At 44.2% G+C, this 16,287-nt stretch overlaps 1 protein-coding gene across 3 annotated transcripts in view; it reads right to left on the bottom strand.

The window, feature by feature from the left end:
- Nucleotides 1-4,748: 4,748 nt before the first annotated feature.
- Nucleotides 4,749-16,287, bottom strand: part of LOC126542356 (leupaxin-like) — an 82,320-nt gene continuing 70,781 nt past the window's right edge. For all 3 annotated transcript variants that reach the window (XM_050189409.3, XM_050189400.3, XM_050189418.3), the window contains exons 6-9: nt 12,587-12,829; nt 11,835-12,008; nt 10,808-11,038; nt 4,749-9,374 (exon numbers count right to left, since the gene is read on the bottom strand). In XM_050189409.3, coding sequence (XP_050045366.1) covers nt 9,108-9,374; nt 10,808-11,038; nt 11,835-12,008; nt 12,587-12,829 — 915 coding nt within the window. In that variant the 3' untranslated portion in view covers nt 4,749-9,107. The remainder of the gene's footprint in view (nt 9,375-10,807; nt 11,039-11,834; nt 12,009-12,586; nt 12,830-16,287) is intronic.

Below are 16,287 nucleotides of genomic sequence, written 5' to 3' on the forward strand. Positions count from 1 at the left end.
TTGGGGACTGTTGACTAGTTTTAGTCTTGGATGAAATCAGCAGCTCGGTTCATCAGAACCTAAATGTGTGCGATTATTTGAGTGTCGTCGAAATGGAGCTTACTTGAATGTGTGAATGGTGTGCCTGTTCTGTACAGACTTGACATTAAAATGCAGGCTGAAGGAAAACGAGTGAACAGTGTTGAACACCTAATTTCCCGGTACTCGCGTACCACACTAATAATGGCTACTTGCTAGTAGCTATTACTGCTGTAGTACATGAGTCAGTTGGCCAGCAATCTTTCTGAAGTACATTTGAGGTGTTTTAATGCGGGCTTGTTTGTTGAAGCAAATTATATGCTCCAGCATGGGTACGCCAGCTCAGCTTTGGTCGGTGGCTGCTGTCACGTTGAAGACACTGGGCTATCAGTTGGAGCATTGCATCCACAGCTAGAGCAGGATGTATTTGATATATACTTTTAAGGTATAGAGTACTGAGAGGAACTCGCTTCAATTGAGAGTAACCCATTTCCCAAGCATGTCTTCCTTTTTTTTTGTAGTATGTAAGGTATGTTGCTTTCTGCAAACTGGCTCTTAACACTGCATATTGGTGTAGTGCAACCATAGCTTTCAAGGTGCTGGATCTGTCTATGCCATTTCGTTTCTGTGAGCTTCCTCTAATATTGTGCTGCGAACTTGAATACAAGTTGCAGTCCAATTTTTTTTATAGCATTTCAACATAACAGCATCTGCTTTCGGTAAAACTGCCTGCAGACAGTTCTGTGCTCTATCTCAGGCCAAACTCGTAGGAAAACGAACTGTTTAAGCACAAATGCAAGGTGGCACTCAAAAGGTAAAATGTCATAGCAGCGAAAGGGGCCAGTAAAGTCGTCACGCCCAAGCACTGCATTTGGCTCACTGGCCTAAAAGGGGCCTTCCAAGATTGTCTCGATGCATGCTGCAGGCATGAAGGATTCCCATCGTAGTTTTAAAAACTTACCCTTGAAGAGAACATGGTGCTTGTGTCTATGTGCATTCTTTAAAGTGATGCTTCAAACAGCATGGACATGACAGCAAGCATCTCGGTCCAGTTGACCGATGGCGTAATGCACGAGGCTATAGCTGTGTAAATGCCCCTGCCCCCTCCTCCCTTTTATTGCAATAGCAATCATATGAACACTCCAGGCACATTTCTGCTGTTGTCATGAGGTTCCGTATAAAGTCCAACGGCAATAAAATCGTCGCTGCGCGCCTTGTGCTGTACGTACAAGTGAAAGCGTGCGAGGATGAGCCGGCAATCTCAGCTTAATCTCGCGCACACAAGTGAGGAAAGCAGGGAGGAAGCGCGCCGTCCTCCGCCGCATGCAAGTATCTGGGTGGGACACACACATTCTACTCCTGAAAGCCAGGCCCCTGTATCTTGAATGCCGTCTGCAACAGGGGCAGACTGCCATGCGCTGTTTTTTCGCAGCTTAGTTTGCATTGATGTGAGACGCAGCACCAAGGTTACTTCGCTCGCTGTTGCTACCGCGCTTCCTCACTCCAGCATATTCACAGAGAGTTTCTGGTCATTCAGTGAGACGTGTTCACATTTGCTTGTGCGCGCCTGACACCGTGCTTGTCAATTAAATTACAGTAGTATGCCTATGTTTACAAGTTCATACGGCGAATAAAACTGCTATATCCTTACTTCGTATGGCTAGCTGTCCGCTAATTTGCTATCACTATCGATTCTTCACCTTTAGGGTGAACCTGCAAATTTTTTTTCTTTGCAACAAAAATGTTGAAATGAGTTACGTAAGCTATCTATATCCATTGGTGAACAAAAAGATTGGTAGGATTGTTGTGCACGTGTTATACCACTACTACCGCCTTATTTCAGACCTCATAGGCAATGGTAGAGATCTTGGATGCAGTCATCATCTCTGCCTTTTGTGGTGGTAGTATATCTGTGACTTCACAACAATGTCCAAAGATACCAGATGCCACGTATTCAGAGTGTCACAATCCAAGAGCAGACCAGCTTATTTTTTTCTAATTCGGGGACGCCAAGTTGGCGATAGCATTCGTACACCATTTCTGGAGCGTGTATGATATGGTATTGCGATTTCCTGAAGTTGGCCTTTGATTATGGATTCATAACATTATCTACTAAACATTGTCGAGATTGCAACTAAAAACAAAGCTATGGAACCAAAAATGACTGGTTCGCAACATTCTTGTGAAGCTTGACACATATGTTCATATGAACAAGCTAGGACAGAAACTAGACTTCAAAAAATTCACGTAGAAACTCCACTAGGAGTTAAGTACGTGTAAGTATTGTGCTATTTGCCCATCTCCATGCAGCCCAGTGTAATTATCAATCTTATGAAACTTGATCAGACTAATATAAACCCTTATCAACCCTTATTAGTCATTATCAACCTTATTGGACTAGATGTGACCCTTATCGGTTATCAACCTTATCGGACTTCATCTGAGCCTTATCAACCTTATCACAATCAATCCAATCCTTAACCCTTATCGGCACTTATTAACCTTATCAGAATTGCTCCAATATAAGCCCCCTATTGCTCTTAAGCATTTATTAATTCATTGACTGCTTACCTGTCTGTGTTGCATGATGTGAAGCGCATAAGCCCTTGGAGATCGGTGGCATTTCGGTCGGTGAAGGAACACCCCACCCCAATGGAAGGTGCATCCCGCAACCACCGAAATGCATTGGGGATGTGCCGTGTTTCGTATTAAATTTTTGCAAAACCGGAATTCTTCTGATGTCTACAATGCTCTAAATTGGCTCTACATGTGGTCCTAGAGATGGATTTTATTACACTATCACCAAATCTTTCAACAACGCCTTCACAGAAACTGTTCTCCTTTGACATTTGTTTTGTACTGCCAGTACAAAGCATTCATATCATTCATACACTTTCACCTTCTGCAAGTTTAGGTTTAGTTTAGTGGTTAAGACACTTGGCTTCTGAGCATGGGGCCGTAAGTTCGAAACTCACCACTGCCCACGTTTTTCCTTTTGAATTTATTTTGTTTCACACATTTTATTTATAGCGATTCATCTTACGTGACAGACAGACAGACGGGCCTCCTCGTTGGGTAGGCATAGAAATGCTTATACATTTAAAATAAACCTCTCGGAAGCAGTGTCTACAATTTTACATGCCGTGATAATGCCTGATACTATTCTCAAAGACTATTAAAAATTTTTCACAGCTGTATGCCAATCCAAGCCAGCAAAGCTGTACAAGAAGGTTCTTGCACCTTTTGGAAGTCCTAGGCATTGGTTTTGCCATTGCCCGAAGTCCACTCAGGACATTTTGATTGCCTTCACTATATCCAGTGCAATTCCTTCGCCACACCCTAGCCCTTTCATACACTTCAGTAAATCCGAGTTTAGTACATCTGTACTCTCCGTTACGTTCAACACATGTTCCTGTATACTGTGCCAACATTGCTGAAGCCAATGTTTGACTGGGCATTTCGGTGGCCTGGTAGGGCTGCATTGCTGGCTGTTCTTAGTGGTAGCTCATCACCGACGCCCTGGTTACGGTGAACTAGAATATATGGGCAGTGCGCTGACTGATGCTCGCTATGATTTATCATGCGTGACCCGAGAAGTGCTGCTTGTAGTGACAGTGTTGTCATCGCTAACTGTTGAACAGGTCTAGCAAATTTTACCTCTACACATGGCCATCCTGGAGTGTGTGTCTGGTCAGATGCCAGCCGCGCGTGCCCGACCAGTTTTACTACAGTGTGCAATGCGCTTCACCAATAAAGTAAATAATCTTCAATAGTTTGCGACTGCACCACCGCTGCTACAGAAGACACAAAACATGCCAAGCGAAGAGGTGCAGAAATGGCTCCAGTACACTCTATCCTGGTCATACAGCCACTTTGGGACTGTGTTTCCGGCTGCATCGCTGGCTCTTTTTTGACTGACAATTGATGCTGACCATGCTATCGCCACATGATAACCGTAGTGGAACTCTCCTCAACAGCTTCGCTGCAAAATAATGACATTAACTTTTTTTGCTACATCTTGACATATTGCTCATTTGAGCTTTTCTTCAAAATTGTTTAACTATGTGCCAAATATGTTCAAAAAGAAAAAGAAGTCGAGAGAGATTTGCATGCTTTCCGGTGGCATCAGCATGTGGGCATGTACCGCTTCTTTTCTTTTGTTGTTTCTTGACATTAACAATTAATACTAATATAATTTAAAATTAATAATAATGAAGTATAGAAAGTATAACTGTTAGAATGGACTTAAAGCGGTTCCACTTGTCATGCTTCAAAACTGAACTGGCTGGGCGTTTCCAAATGCACTGCATAGGAAATGGTCGATCTCGTTCCTGTAGCTAAAATCATGTTGGGAGTTCAGGTGTGAATTCACATTTGGGAAGATTAAAAAACACACCAAAAAATTAGAAATTTCCTGTGTTTGGTGCTACCCATTAATGCCACAAGCACAAAAAATTAATAGAACGAAGTTTTCGACATGCAAAAGTAATTTGTGTGTGAAAAGAACAAATAAATAAATAAAGACCAATGTTAGGGCTTAGACTTGTAAAACTTGTCTACGTAAGTGCAGTTTGGAGTTCACCAGTGCGTTGGCTGCCATTCCGTTATTGCCCCACTGCCTGTCACATTGACGGAAGCACTAGCTCTGGCAAATAGCAAAGCATACAAACGAAGAGTTCTACGAATCTCTGCCTGTTCTGCTTTGAGCAGGTGAAAGAACACAGACCCAGTAACAAACAAAGGCATTCTTTGTTAGGCCTTGATATTACAGACACAATGTGAAGGTGGTAGCAGCTTCTGACGAAAGAAAACAAAACACGAACACTGTATACAGAGCTGGCGGCACTAAAAATTGCACGTCATTTTGCGCATCATCAAAGATGCACACACACAAAGTCTGCTCAACCCTCATTACACAATTTCAACATGACTTAGCAACTTCTACATTCATGGATGACTTTATGATGGAGAAAAGCACTGATAAGCACTCTCGGTCAGGAATATTATTTAAGCATATTGCTATTATACGAATGAAAAAAAAAAAAAAAAACCAACCCACATCCTTAGAGCATCATCCCACAGTAATATATATATATATGTGTGTGTATAAAAAGATTGATAGAAACCCCAGACTAAAATATTGTCATAACTCCAAGTACGAGAGTATAGTGCAGTTGCCAAGAAAGTTGTACACATCTCACGGATGTGTGAGTGGCGAAGTTAATAGGCACACACTGCCAAAATACACGGCAGTGAGCAAGCGTTGGGTCGGGCAACTGGTACAGACATCCACACATCTGTCTAGAATGCTTGAGCGCTGTGCTGTGGAACAAGAAAAGTAACACTTGGGTGCAAAAGCTGGGTACCACGATGGCGTCTCGGTAAAAGAGTGGCCATGTGGACGCAGGTGCGTTATCTCGAGCCTGGTACCTTGAACCCAGCAGGAGGTGCAGTGTTATGCTTAATCTGGCCTGTAGCGCATTGCTTGAACACTCTTTACAGAAGTGTGGGCGTTTGTACATGTGATCTCACTGTCGTTGCTAATAAAACATGCAACATGAGGGCACTACAGTACAATTAACGCACCAAATGACCGACGGTAAACGAGTCTCTAGTGCACAAGGATTCCTTGCAATAGCTGGAGTTGCTGCACAAGTGTAAAAAAAATGTCTTCCATGTGTATGTGGCTGCCAAAAAATTATCACCTATGCAGTAGGATGCACTTCACAGTGTTTCGTCATGAAATTGGGGTAATTTGTGCCCAACACGGACCACAACCTTTTCGAGGTGCGCGCTAACACTCGCTGTAGCAGAAACTACAAGACGAAGCTCTATGCTAAAGAACAAAAGAAAATCTCAGGTACCAGCCAACAACCCAAAAAATGAGAGTAGTGCGTCGTGCAGCTTTGCCAGTACGTGAGCCTTCAGTGTCATTGATGTCAAGCACCAACTGAGCTACGCTTTCGTTGCGATAGAAACATGAGCAGTATACATTTATGGAAGTGTAGAATTCGTTGGCACAGTATGTTGCAAAACTAGATGATACAGTAGGACCACTTGTTATAGTGAACTGGTCAGAATACAGTAAAATGTTTGCTGTACCAGGACCTTTACTTTACAAAAGCCAATATATGCCAAAGCCTTTTTTTCACCGAGATAGCTGAAAACGGATCCCTCCACATTCAGTAAAACTGTTCATTGCTGCAAATTGCAAACTTATTGAGTGATGGCATCTCAGAGGAAGGTCCACCAGAAGACCCCTCCAGGCGTAGGGTTGCATTGATATGCAACTGCCAAATTTTGGATTTCAAACCTTCAGTTAGTCTGGGAGGGAAGATCAGGCTAGAAACAGTACCATGACTGCCATTGTAGTTTACTGAATTGGGTTTATTGGGTGTGGCTGTTAAAAACATTAAGAATTTTCTTAATTGCTGTTGAAGGCATAATCAATTGACAGAGGCTGGCATATAACTTTACTATATCCGGAGTTCCTATAACAAGCTAGTACTACTGTACCCGCTTCACGAGGTACAAAAATGTTTCTCATTATAAGTTAATGAAAATGTGGAAATTTGTGTCATCAACTTTGATAATGTCGAGTACAGATAGGTTTTTCTTTTGCACTGTCACATTTGCTAGTGTAATGCAGTTCTTTTCATTCAACACTATTACATTTCGATCATGCATTGTGATAAAAGGGCTGGGATGGCAATAACAGCACAGTGGTATTTCTGCCCTGAACAAAGGCCCGAAAGATTTGAATGGGTTGTAGTTTAAGTAAAGCTGTTAAATTATCTTGTCCCGGTAACTCTAGCATTCTTTGTGGGGAAGTCCCATCCCTTCTTTTTCCCAGTATAAAGCTGTAAAAAGTTAACATTCATCCTAGAAATGTGCAACCAGAAATCACAATGTGAATTCTTGTCACTTGTGTGTTCTTTGCTTGCCATTGTAGCGTGGCTGTGGCGCAAATTGACATTTTTTCAGAAGTACCTTGCTACTTCGAAGCTCAGTTACATTGCTCACAGCAGAGAGATACATACTGACATGTCATCCACACAATGTCAATGTACGACTCGCATGTGATTCCTGCATCAGGGGTTCTCCTGACCAAACATGACGAGATGTAAAATAAATGACAGGCATCACAAACCATTTGCCGAAGGCTGCATTAAGTGCCACTAAGACGCCAACAACATGACAGGTCAGACAGAAAAGCTCTTTATGACAAGCTTCGAGCTAGGGAATAATTGAGTAATGCATTGTACATGTACATGAAGGGGAAGATAAAGAATTGTCATAAGAAAACTGCCACATTTAAAATACCAACAGTAAAAACATCAAGCAGCTCCATGCCTGCCAAGAAATGCTTAGCTAAAATGTGATACTGTTTTCTAAAGGTATCTAAAATTTCAGGTCACCAAGCACAGAGCCGGCGCAATGCAACCGTCTAATGCCTTGCAGAAAGCCTACATTGAAGGCTTCGTCTTAACAACATATACAAGTGTTCTCCAACAGGTAGGCAAACTTGCCGCACGCCTCTTCCCATGTGCTTTTTTGTCACACTGGTTTGGTTAGGCGGCAGAAATATTCCTTGCAAAGCGTATTCTTCCAGTCTGTAAACGGCACTCACAGCACGATTAAAACAGTTGGCCAGCAGTTATGAAAAGAAGTCCTAGACCTAGTAGGACTAGCCAAGCTGGCTGCACAATTTATACAGACGGACAAAAACATTCTTGAAATTTGAGAAGTGGGCCGGAGCTTCCAGTAATGACATGGCTTTTCCCTATTTGTTGCAAGTTGGTTGTAAGCCCTATATAGCCCCGAAGAAGAGCTACTATACACTCACTTATTAATTAGTTGACAGTATGAAACAGAACAATCATTGCGAAAAAGAAAAAAAGAAGGAAAGTCAAGCTAAAAACTTAACATTTGCAGAAAAAAGTTGCATGGAAGTACCGAGCCACTTTCTGCAGTCGTGTAACTTGATGATGCTGCTGCTGCTGCTGAACACAACACACAAAATTGTATGCCGAGTTGTAGCCCTCATCTGTTTTGCATGTTTGCATTGTTTCGTGCCCTTTTAGGTCATTCTAAGGTGCCGTACGCACCATTCCAACAACAGTTGGTATTACGTTAGCGCACGGAATTCTAGTGGAAACGTGTGCGGAGCAAAAGGCCAGCTATGGTTCCATTGTGCCACACCGAAAGTGAACACAAGAAAGCTAATGGCCAGTGTGGTGTGTGTGTGTCACTGGTGCATGCTTAGCATTCAGTTACACCACAATCACATGTTGTAACTTGTAAATGTGTACACAAGATTCTCCTTTGTTTATTCCAGTTGGTGTTTCATTCTGGCATGATTTTACACATTGAGACATACCAAAAGAACACGCCATCAGCTTGCAGATGGTTATGCCTGGCAGTGCCAATTCCAACTGGTATCACCCTTTCTAAAATGGAACGCTCTCAACAAACTGGGGATAAGTAGACAAGATTTTTGGCTCTGTCCAAGCAGTAAGTCCTGCACTAGCTTCACGTGTACACTCAGTGACAATTCAATACAAGCTCCACCCACAAAGACAGCGCCGAACCTGCCCTCCGCACTTCCACTCATATGCATGGTTTCCAGAGAGACGCCATGGACACTGAAAAAAGCAAACAAAACAAGATTGCAAAGTGTAACATCCCAAAGCAACAAACAAGCTTGGAGAGACACTGTAGTTGGGGGCTCCTGATTAACTGGATCACTTGGGGTTCTTTTAACCTGCACCTAGATCGAATTGTGTGGGTGCTTTTGCATTCCGCCCCCATCAGGATGTGGTCGGGAATCAAGCCCGCGACCTCACGCTCGGCAGAACGAAAATTCATAGCCACCAAGCCACCACAGCAGTTGGATGTCGAATGTCTGCCTCGGCAGTATGTCGCCGAAACGAGAGAATGTAATTGAGTGGCACGTCCCTACAAATCCTCTTCCGAGTTGAATGGTGTACTTGCTACTGTGTTCTTAGGTTGTTGCCGACTGCAGTGTTCAGCAGCAGCAGCAACAGCGGCGCACTTGGCGCACAGGTCTTGGGATAGGGGAGGCGCCATCAGCCAAAGAGCTTTTCAAAGCAGGCATGGCAGTAGGGCTTGTCGTTCTGTTCCTTGAAGGTGCCTTTGTTCAGCTGGCCGAGACAGAAGGCGCAGACGAAGTGCTCAGGGTGGTACTTGCGAAACATGGCCGTGATGCAGCGGCCAGTGATGGGCTTGTGGCAGCCCGCACACAGCGAGCCCCGCTTGGCGTGATAGTGTGTCTCGCAGAAGGGCTGCCCCTCGTGGTCATAGAAGCTGCCACCATTGAACGGTTGCCTGCAGTCCTGCACCCAGGCGGTAGAGAAAACGACAACAGCGCTTCAGTACTCGCAGGCAAAGCGACGTGATGCACGTGGATATTGCACTATAGTATTATGCTTCCTGCTTTGAGGTCTTGAAAAGCAAGCAGCAAATGCTTCGAAGACATCAAGAGTCTTTGGAACTAAGCAGCTAAAACTTGTTCACGGGCACAACCCGCCGTTAACCCTTTGACGGTTTTTGCCGTACATGTACGGCGGCGGTTTTCTGTCCCACAAGGTCTTTGCCGTACGGGTACGGTTTCGATCCTCCGTTTGAAATTTCGCGCCATAATGACGATACAGGCTTACTGGGAGGTGCTGCCACCTCTTAGGACTTACAAGAAGCGTTTGAAATTTGTGCTACCTTCTTGGGGAGATAAACAGAACTGACTTCTAGCTTCAGCGTGTCGCGCAGACTGCGGCAACACCCCTTTTGCGGTTTCGGTTTCGCCGCGTGATCGCAACGGAGGTGCGCGAAACGTCATTTTTCTCTTTGTCGGCACTCTCTTGCAGATGCGGTGGAAGTTGATTTCTATTTTGATTGGCGCTGCTCTTAGCTAGTTTGTAATCGCCGCTCGCGAGGTATTCTCGCTCTCAGCGGCAACGCGCTTTCGGTTCCGCCGCAACGGAGGCGCGCGAAACGTGATTTTTATCTTTGTCGGCACGCTATCGCAGGGGCGGCGGAAGTTGATTTCTATCTTGATTGGCACTGCTCTTAGCTCGTTTATCACCGCCGCTCATGAGGTATTCTCGCTCCCTGCAGCTGTGCGGAGACTCGTGTTTCAAGGAGTACCACACTCTGAAATACTATTGAACATTTTGCAGTTCTGAGTGATGCCGACACCAAAATACTGTTCCTAATTTTTTTTTTACTATTTATTCCCGACTTTATACATCTTGTACATTCAAGATCCGCAATAAACTAATTTGACCACCCGGGAAAGGTTTCTTCAAAATAATTCGACCCTCAAAGGGTTAAATCCCGATTGACCATTGTGCACACGCAAGCAGTAAAACATCTGTTCACATTGTCCCACAATCATATTCTGCTACTAGTGTTGGATAGCTTTTCTTAGAGTAGCAGTGGCTGTCGGCAGTTGTGGACACTACAACAAGCTGGAACATTTTGTCAGTCCCAGCCCCTGTATTTGTGGGTATGTTTCAAATAAAATTTTCATGCCATACATGAGACATGGGATGAAGGCATAAGAAGCATCAGCTATAGTCCACTGGCATGTCACTGACCAGACTCTGCAACCACGGCACTAGACTCGATGTCAGCAGTTCTAACAAAATAACAAGTAGAAACAATGCACCGATTGCACTAACTCTGCAAATTGCCGAACACTGTTCTGGCAGTCCAGACACTTGCTAAATGACTGCATGAACGAATCACTAAAAGCATGAGCTGTACTTACACGGCAGACAAAGCAGTCGGGGTGCCACTGGCCATTCAGGGCCGAGATGTAGTTCTCAGTGATTGGCCTGTTGCAGCCGCCACACTTGGGTGCGAACAGCTCGAAGTAGTCGTCGCGGCAGTAAGGCTTGCCGTCCTTCTCGTGGAAGCCACCCTCGCCAAACTGCATCCCGCAGTGGGCGCAGAAGAAGTGCTCCGGGTGCCATGTCTTGTCCAGGGCAGTTACACATTTCTGCACAACAAAAAATAAACAAAACAAATATAGCCACGTGCAAAATTAGATTCAATGCTTTGCTTGGCAACACTGCACCACAAATAGGTGAAGGTGTTAAGTTTTGCAATGATGCAAGTGGTTTAACAAGCCCTGTAGGGACCACAAATAGGTGAAGGTGTTAAGTTTTGCAATGATGCAAGTGGTTTAACAAGCCCTGTAGGGATGCCTGTACCTAGGATGTAGTTAAGATGGCTATATATTTAGATACACTCCAACACTAGTTCCGCCTGGTAGTGAGGGTAGTAAGGACTGCAGAAAAATGTGTGAATGACACAAAACAGGATACAAGGCGGTACTTTCTCTTGTTCAGGACACTCGGGGAAGGAAAGATTCCCAAAACTTACTAGGCTGAGTGAGCCCTTCGCTACTCTAGAATGTAATTTAGTTATTCTTGGCTGATAAATAATTGAATATGTATGCGAGTAGACATGGTCAAGGTGCATGACATCACAGTGAGCTAGTACGGGAACTTGAGGGAGGCGGCCCCAACCGCCCTTTGTTATTGGGGCTTTTATGGCTTACCGAGTCTCCTCTAACAGAAAGAGTGGTCATTTTACTATTGTGATTGTGATACTGGTTAACTTAATTTGTGTCCCTTTGATATTAGTCACCATTCGACACATACTGGTCTACAAAACTTTGGCTGCTAACATACATGGAGCAGAAGCAAACTTTTTCTGCTGTTTGGAAAAGCATGTGGCCGAAAGGTTGGTCATCACGGGATATTATTGAGACAGCATGAAAGAACACTCACGTCCAGGATGGGGCCGTTGCAGTAGGCGCATCGAGGGGAGAAGATGTTGTGGTAGTCTGTCTCGCAGTACGGCTCATTGTCCCGCTCGAAGAAGTTCTTGGTACCCAACTCCTGGTTGCAATGGGCGCACACAAAGTGCTCAGGGTGCCATGTGCGACCCAGGGCAGTGACCACCTGTATGGGAAAACAAATTTGAAACTTGTCATGCGCACATCCACAGGCCGTCGCCGGTGGAAGTGTACGGTGGAATTCCAGTGACACGCTCTTTGCACAATATCTTGAACCTTCCTTAACACAGTGAGTAGGGTAGGAAAATTAAATTGGGTCTGGAAAAAAACGTCTCTGCCAGCTCTCTCAAAATTAGGTTTAACAACCTGAAGCTGCACCACAAGCTATGATGGAAGCTGTACTTAACGCACATTCACAGTGCACCCTTCAACAAGCACCCAAAACACGATACACAATTGTTATTTTTTTAAATTCTACCCCCACTGGAATACAACCATGCTAGCAGGGGATTGAATCCATGGCCTCGTGACTAGCAGCAAAACACTGTATTCAATTGAGCCTTCACAGTGAGTAAGCATTACTATGTAATTAGGTTGAATATGGCATCTCAACAAGCCACTGCAAGTGCTGGTGCTTTCAGTCATTGCTTCCGGAATTCTGGTATATATTTATGCTGGCGTATCTGTGCCGTGCTGGAGCACTCGGCCTAGTGTAACAGCTCGCAAGCAGTGAGCCCCACGTACCTGGCCGACAATGGGCTTAGAGCATGCGGAGCAGTGCCCCTTGGCAGTCGTGGTGACCCCCTGTTTTGTGAGGTCCGACTGCAGGGTTCCCAACATGGAATCCAGCTTGTTGCCGGGTGGCTGGTTGGGCCGGTTCAGCCGGTGGGGCTTGGCGTACGCCGGGTCGCTCACGGGCGTCGGAGAGCCGTGCAGCTGCTGCCGCTGCTGGGACTGGATGGGCGACTGAGCCTGTGGCCCGTTCAGCTGCCATTAGGGGAGAAAAGGAGGTGGGTGAGTGTAAAAGCTATACTCATGGCTGCTGTAGCTTCACCAAGCAGCCAGGCTAGGCTGATTGAAATTGAAGTTTATTTCACATCCGTGTATACTAAGTAATGAACAGCATGCATAAGCATGTGTGTTTGTGCGTACGGTCATGCAGTATGCAGCAGTGTATAGGTGAATTAAGTCCTAACAAAGCATATAAATATTTTCAGATTCGACACTAAGAAAAAACAAGAAGAAAATCAACAAATATAACAGCATGAGAATACACATAAAACAATGTAACTAATGGAGAAGGATATAGTGTTTAAGGCAAGGTGCAGATTCGTGCTAAATATTTCCGTAACCCAAGACCTTAAATATGTCTAGTTCTTTTTAATTAGTGTTGGGTAAACATTTAATTTATTAATGTTAAACGGAAGCACAACAGCCTCTAACAGCACAACAGCCATTTATCAGATACAAAACTAACCTTCCCTCTTTTATGCTCGCATCACTTGCTCAATGAGTATGTGCCATATTTGTGCTGTCTCACATATTGTTTCTTTTTTTTCTTCTGTGCTCTAGTGTTTATATAACAGTGCATAACATGGAGGCCCCCTTCATAACTTCTACGAGAGTTGTACACTATTATTTCATGGGCGCCACCATATTGCTACGCAGTGGCGCCATCTATGAGCAGTCAACATGCTGGCTTGGGCGAGCGCTCTGTCTTGTATGGCAGGTATACGCTCGGCAGCAGTTTCTGGCGTGTTTTCACGCTCATGTGGTCTATTTAGTATGACGTGCGTCTTCTACGTGGTAAACGGTTCTGTGAAACGTACTGAAGTGGTTTAAGGCAGTATGGCCGGACTTTCTGCTAGCGTTGAGGCGGACGGAGCACGCAGTGCAATGTGTGCGCGCATATTTGAGCCTACAATCGGCCTTGGAGATCAGTTGTGTATTTCTGAATGTTCCATTCACTAATGTGACCTTATTGCAGAATTATCCTCTAGTTATAAGCTGCGCTTTAGGAGCACTGAAACATAGGTGACAATCGTAACAGCGTGGGTACAGTTCTGCTACGATAGGATCTGTGCTGTTATACTTTGACAAGCGTTTAAATGGTTAGCTGCAGATTACATTGAGCGACTACTTGGTTCGGTCGATGAGGTTTCTACCCATGAATAAAATTGTTTTGGTTAATAATAACAGCATACCTTACAGTGTGAATTAAGCTTGTTCAGCAAAGAGACTGTTTACGAACTGCACGAGCATCCTAAGCAGTTGGTGCTGGATTACATATATTTTTGTTCTGTACAGCGCATGAAGCACACGGCATCAATGTTTATAGATCTCTAAAGGTGCGGTGTGACTATGCGAGGTTGTAATGCGGCGTTAGCCCGTTTTCTTTCTTTTTCAAGAAAGAGGATGATAACCAAATTTTTTTTTGCGGTTGTGTTCGTTCCGTTCTCTACGACGCACTCACATATATGGAAACTTTGCCCTCAAGAATGGCCATTGCATTCTTTTTATGCTATCCCTCTCATATATTATGACTTTACCAGGCAAAAAGGCAATGCCGAAACCCATAGCTTATACATGTATTATGCTGGTTCATCAACCACAGTGATTGCTGTGTTGAGCAGCGCCATCGGCCTCATACAGAAGGCTAGCGTAGACATATAGTGATTTCAAGCATACTAGACTTGAATGCGTGAGGACGATGCCGATGTATCAGAAATAATTGATAGCGCCTGCTGCTCAGATGTTTCGTAGTTGCCTTAGGTTGGCCGCACACGAGCATGCACTCTTATGTTTCATGTTCCTAGGCCAAGCGATCAGATAGTGAGCAGATTTACCATTTCATGCTGGTAATACACAGAAGCCGGTTCTCTTCGTAGAATGAAAACCGATATATGCAATATAGTTCACAACACATACACACCGCAGATGATAATGCGCGTCACATGTTTGCGCCCCAAGAGATATTTCTGCGTACTGTAGTTACTAATGCACCGAAAGACTTCTCTGATGACCTTATATGACTGGACACTGCGTAAATTTCACAAAGTACGATCTAAAACATCTTAAAATCGTTCCGCAGTATGCAACTACTTTCAAGCAGCGCCATGCCGGATCACACAAGCCAGAAAGGAGGAAAGGCTCGCCACGCGCCCTTTCCTCCTCGCCCGATGAGAAGGTCTATAGGACTCCACCTTTATACCATACCCAATGTACTTAGCTTCACGTGATTAATAAAAGAACTTGAACTTGAACATTAGAAGCACATTTTTTTCCCTTATCTAATATATATTCTGGCAATAACACATTTTTCAACATGGGGCAGCTAATACTTGACTTATTTCCCCAGAATGCTGCTAGGCCCATAAACCACTCAGCCACAATATAATCAAGTTGGATTTGCACAATGGACAGAATCCTCAATGCAGTCCACATGTGAATATGACGTGGCTTAGTTGCACGAAATCACACAGATCAGCTGTTTGCCACACAATTAAATGCTTCCAAATAACACCACAATTACTCTATAGATTGCTCCATTCATTGTGCAAATTCAGTCCGTTCTGTGAATCTTTCCTTACAACACTAAGCTAAAGGCGCACTCGTAAAGACACTGTCTAGAAGGCTCTGGATTTAATACAAACCCCCTTGTGTTCTTTTATGCATGCCCAACCCTGAGTACACACATTTTTTTCATTTCATTAGGAGTTGAACATGCAACTTCATGCTCAATGGCAGAATGTCGTAGCTCCAACACCATGGCAGAGTTGAGAACACCAGGACAACATAGCTTTCATTACAACTTCCCAGGTCACCATGTTTGCAGCAAAACATTTTTAAACACATTTCAGTATGTCTCACTGTTCCCAGTAACTTGTGTAATTGCTCACACATGCTGCATATACACTGTTTTGTACTCACTATCTGGCTGTGAAAAAATGGTTTATGATGGAACTGAATCCAGCAGGAACTGCTGGCATGCCTTTACTGCATATAGATTAAGTAAAGGCATCAGTGCATAGGTGCATGATCTGCTTTACTTGTGCAAGATTTATTCTTGTACAAAGTGCAGACCCTCACTGTAGAGCATGAAAATTCGAAGAAAAAAAGAAGTTTCACTAAGCATTATGTGCATACTCGCATACTGGTGTTAATTTCCACAAGCCGCTGCTAGATGGCACTATTTACTGTCCTGCCAATGATGACATCATAACCACCATACCCCGCAAGATCCCCACGGCATAGATTCAGAGCTCTTCAACGGCATTGGCTGGGCTGAGGTGTGTTGTTTAGCTGCATCGTGCTTTTGGCCGTGTTCCACTGGTGACGATAGGGGAACACCTGTTGGCATAGACTGTGGCCTTCAAGCTAGAGTTGATTGCTTACGCAGAACAACATGGCAAGCATGCAGCTGGGCAGAAGTTCGACACATTGGG

Source organism: Dermacentor andersoni, chromosome 3, assembly GCF_023375885.2.
Source record: "Dermacentor andersoni chromosome 3, qqDerAnde1_hic_scaffold, whole genome shotgun sequence".
In the NCBI taxonomy this organism is placed as follows: domain Eukaryota; kingdom Metazoa; phylum Arthropoda; class Arachnida; order Ixodida; family Ixodidae; genus Dermacentor; species Dermacentor andersoni.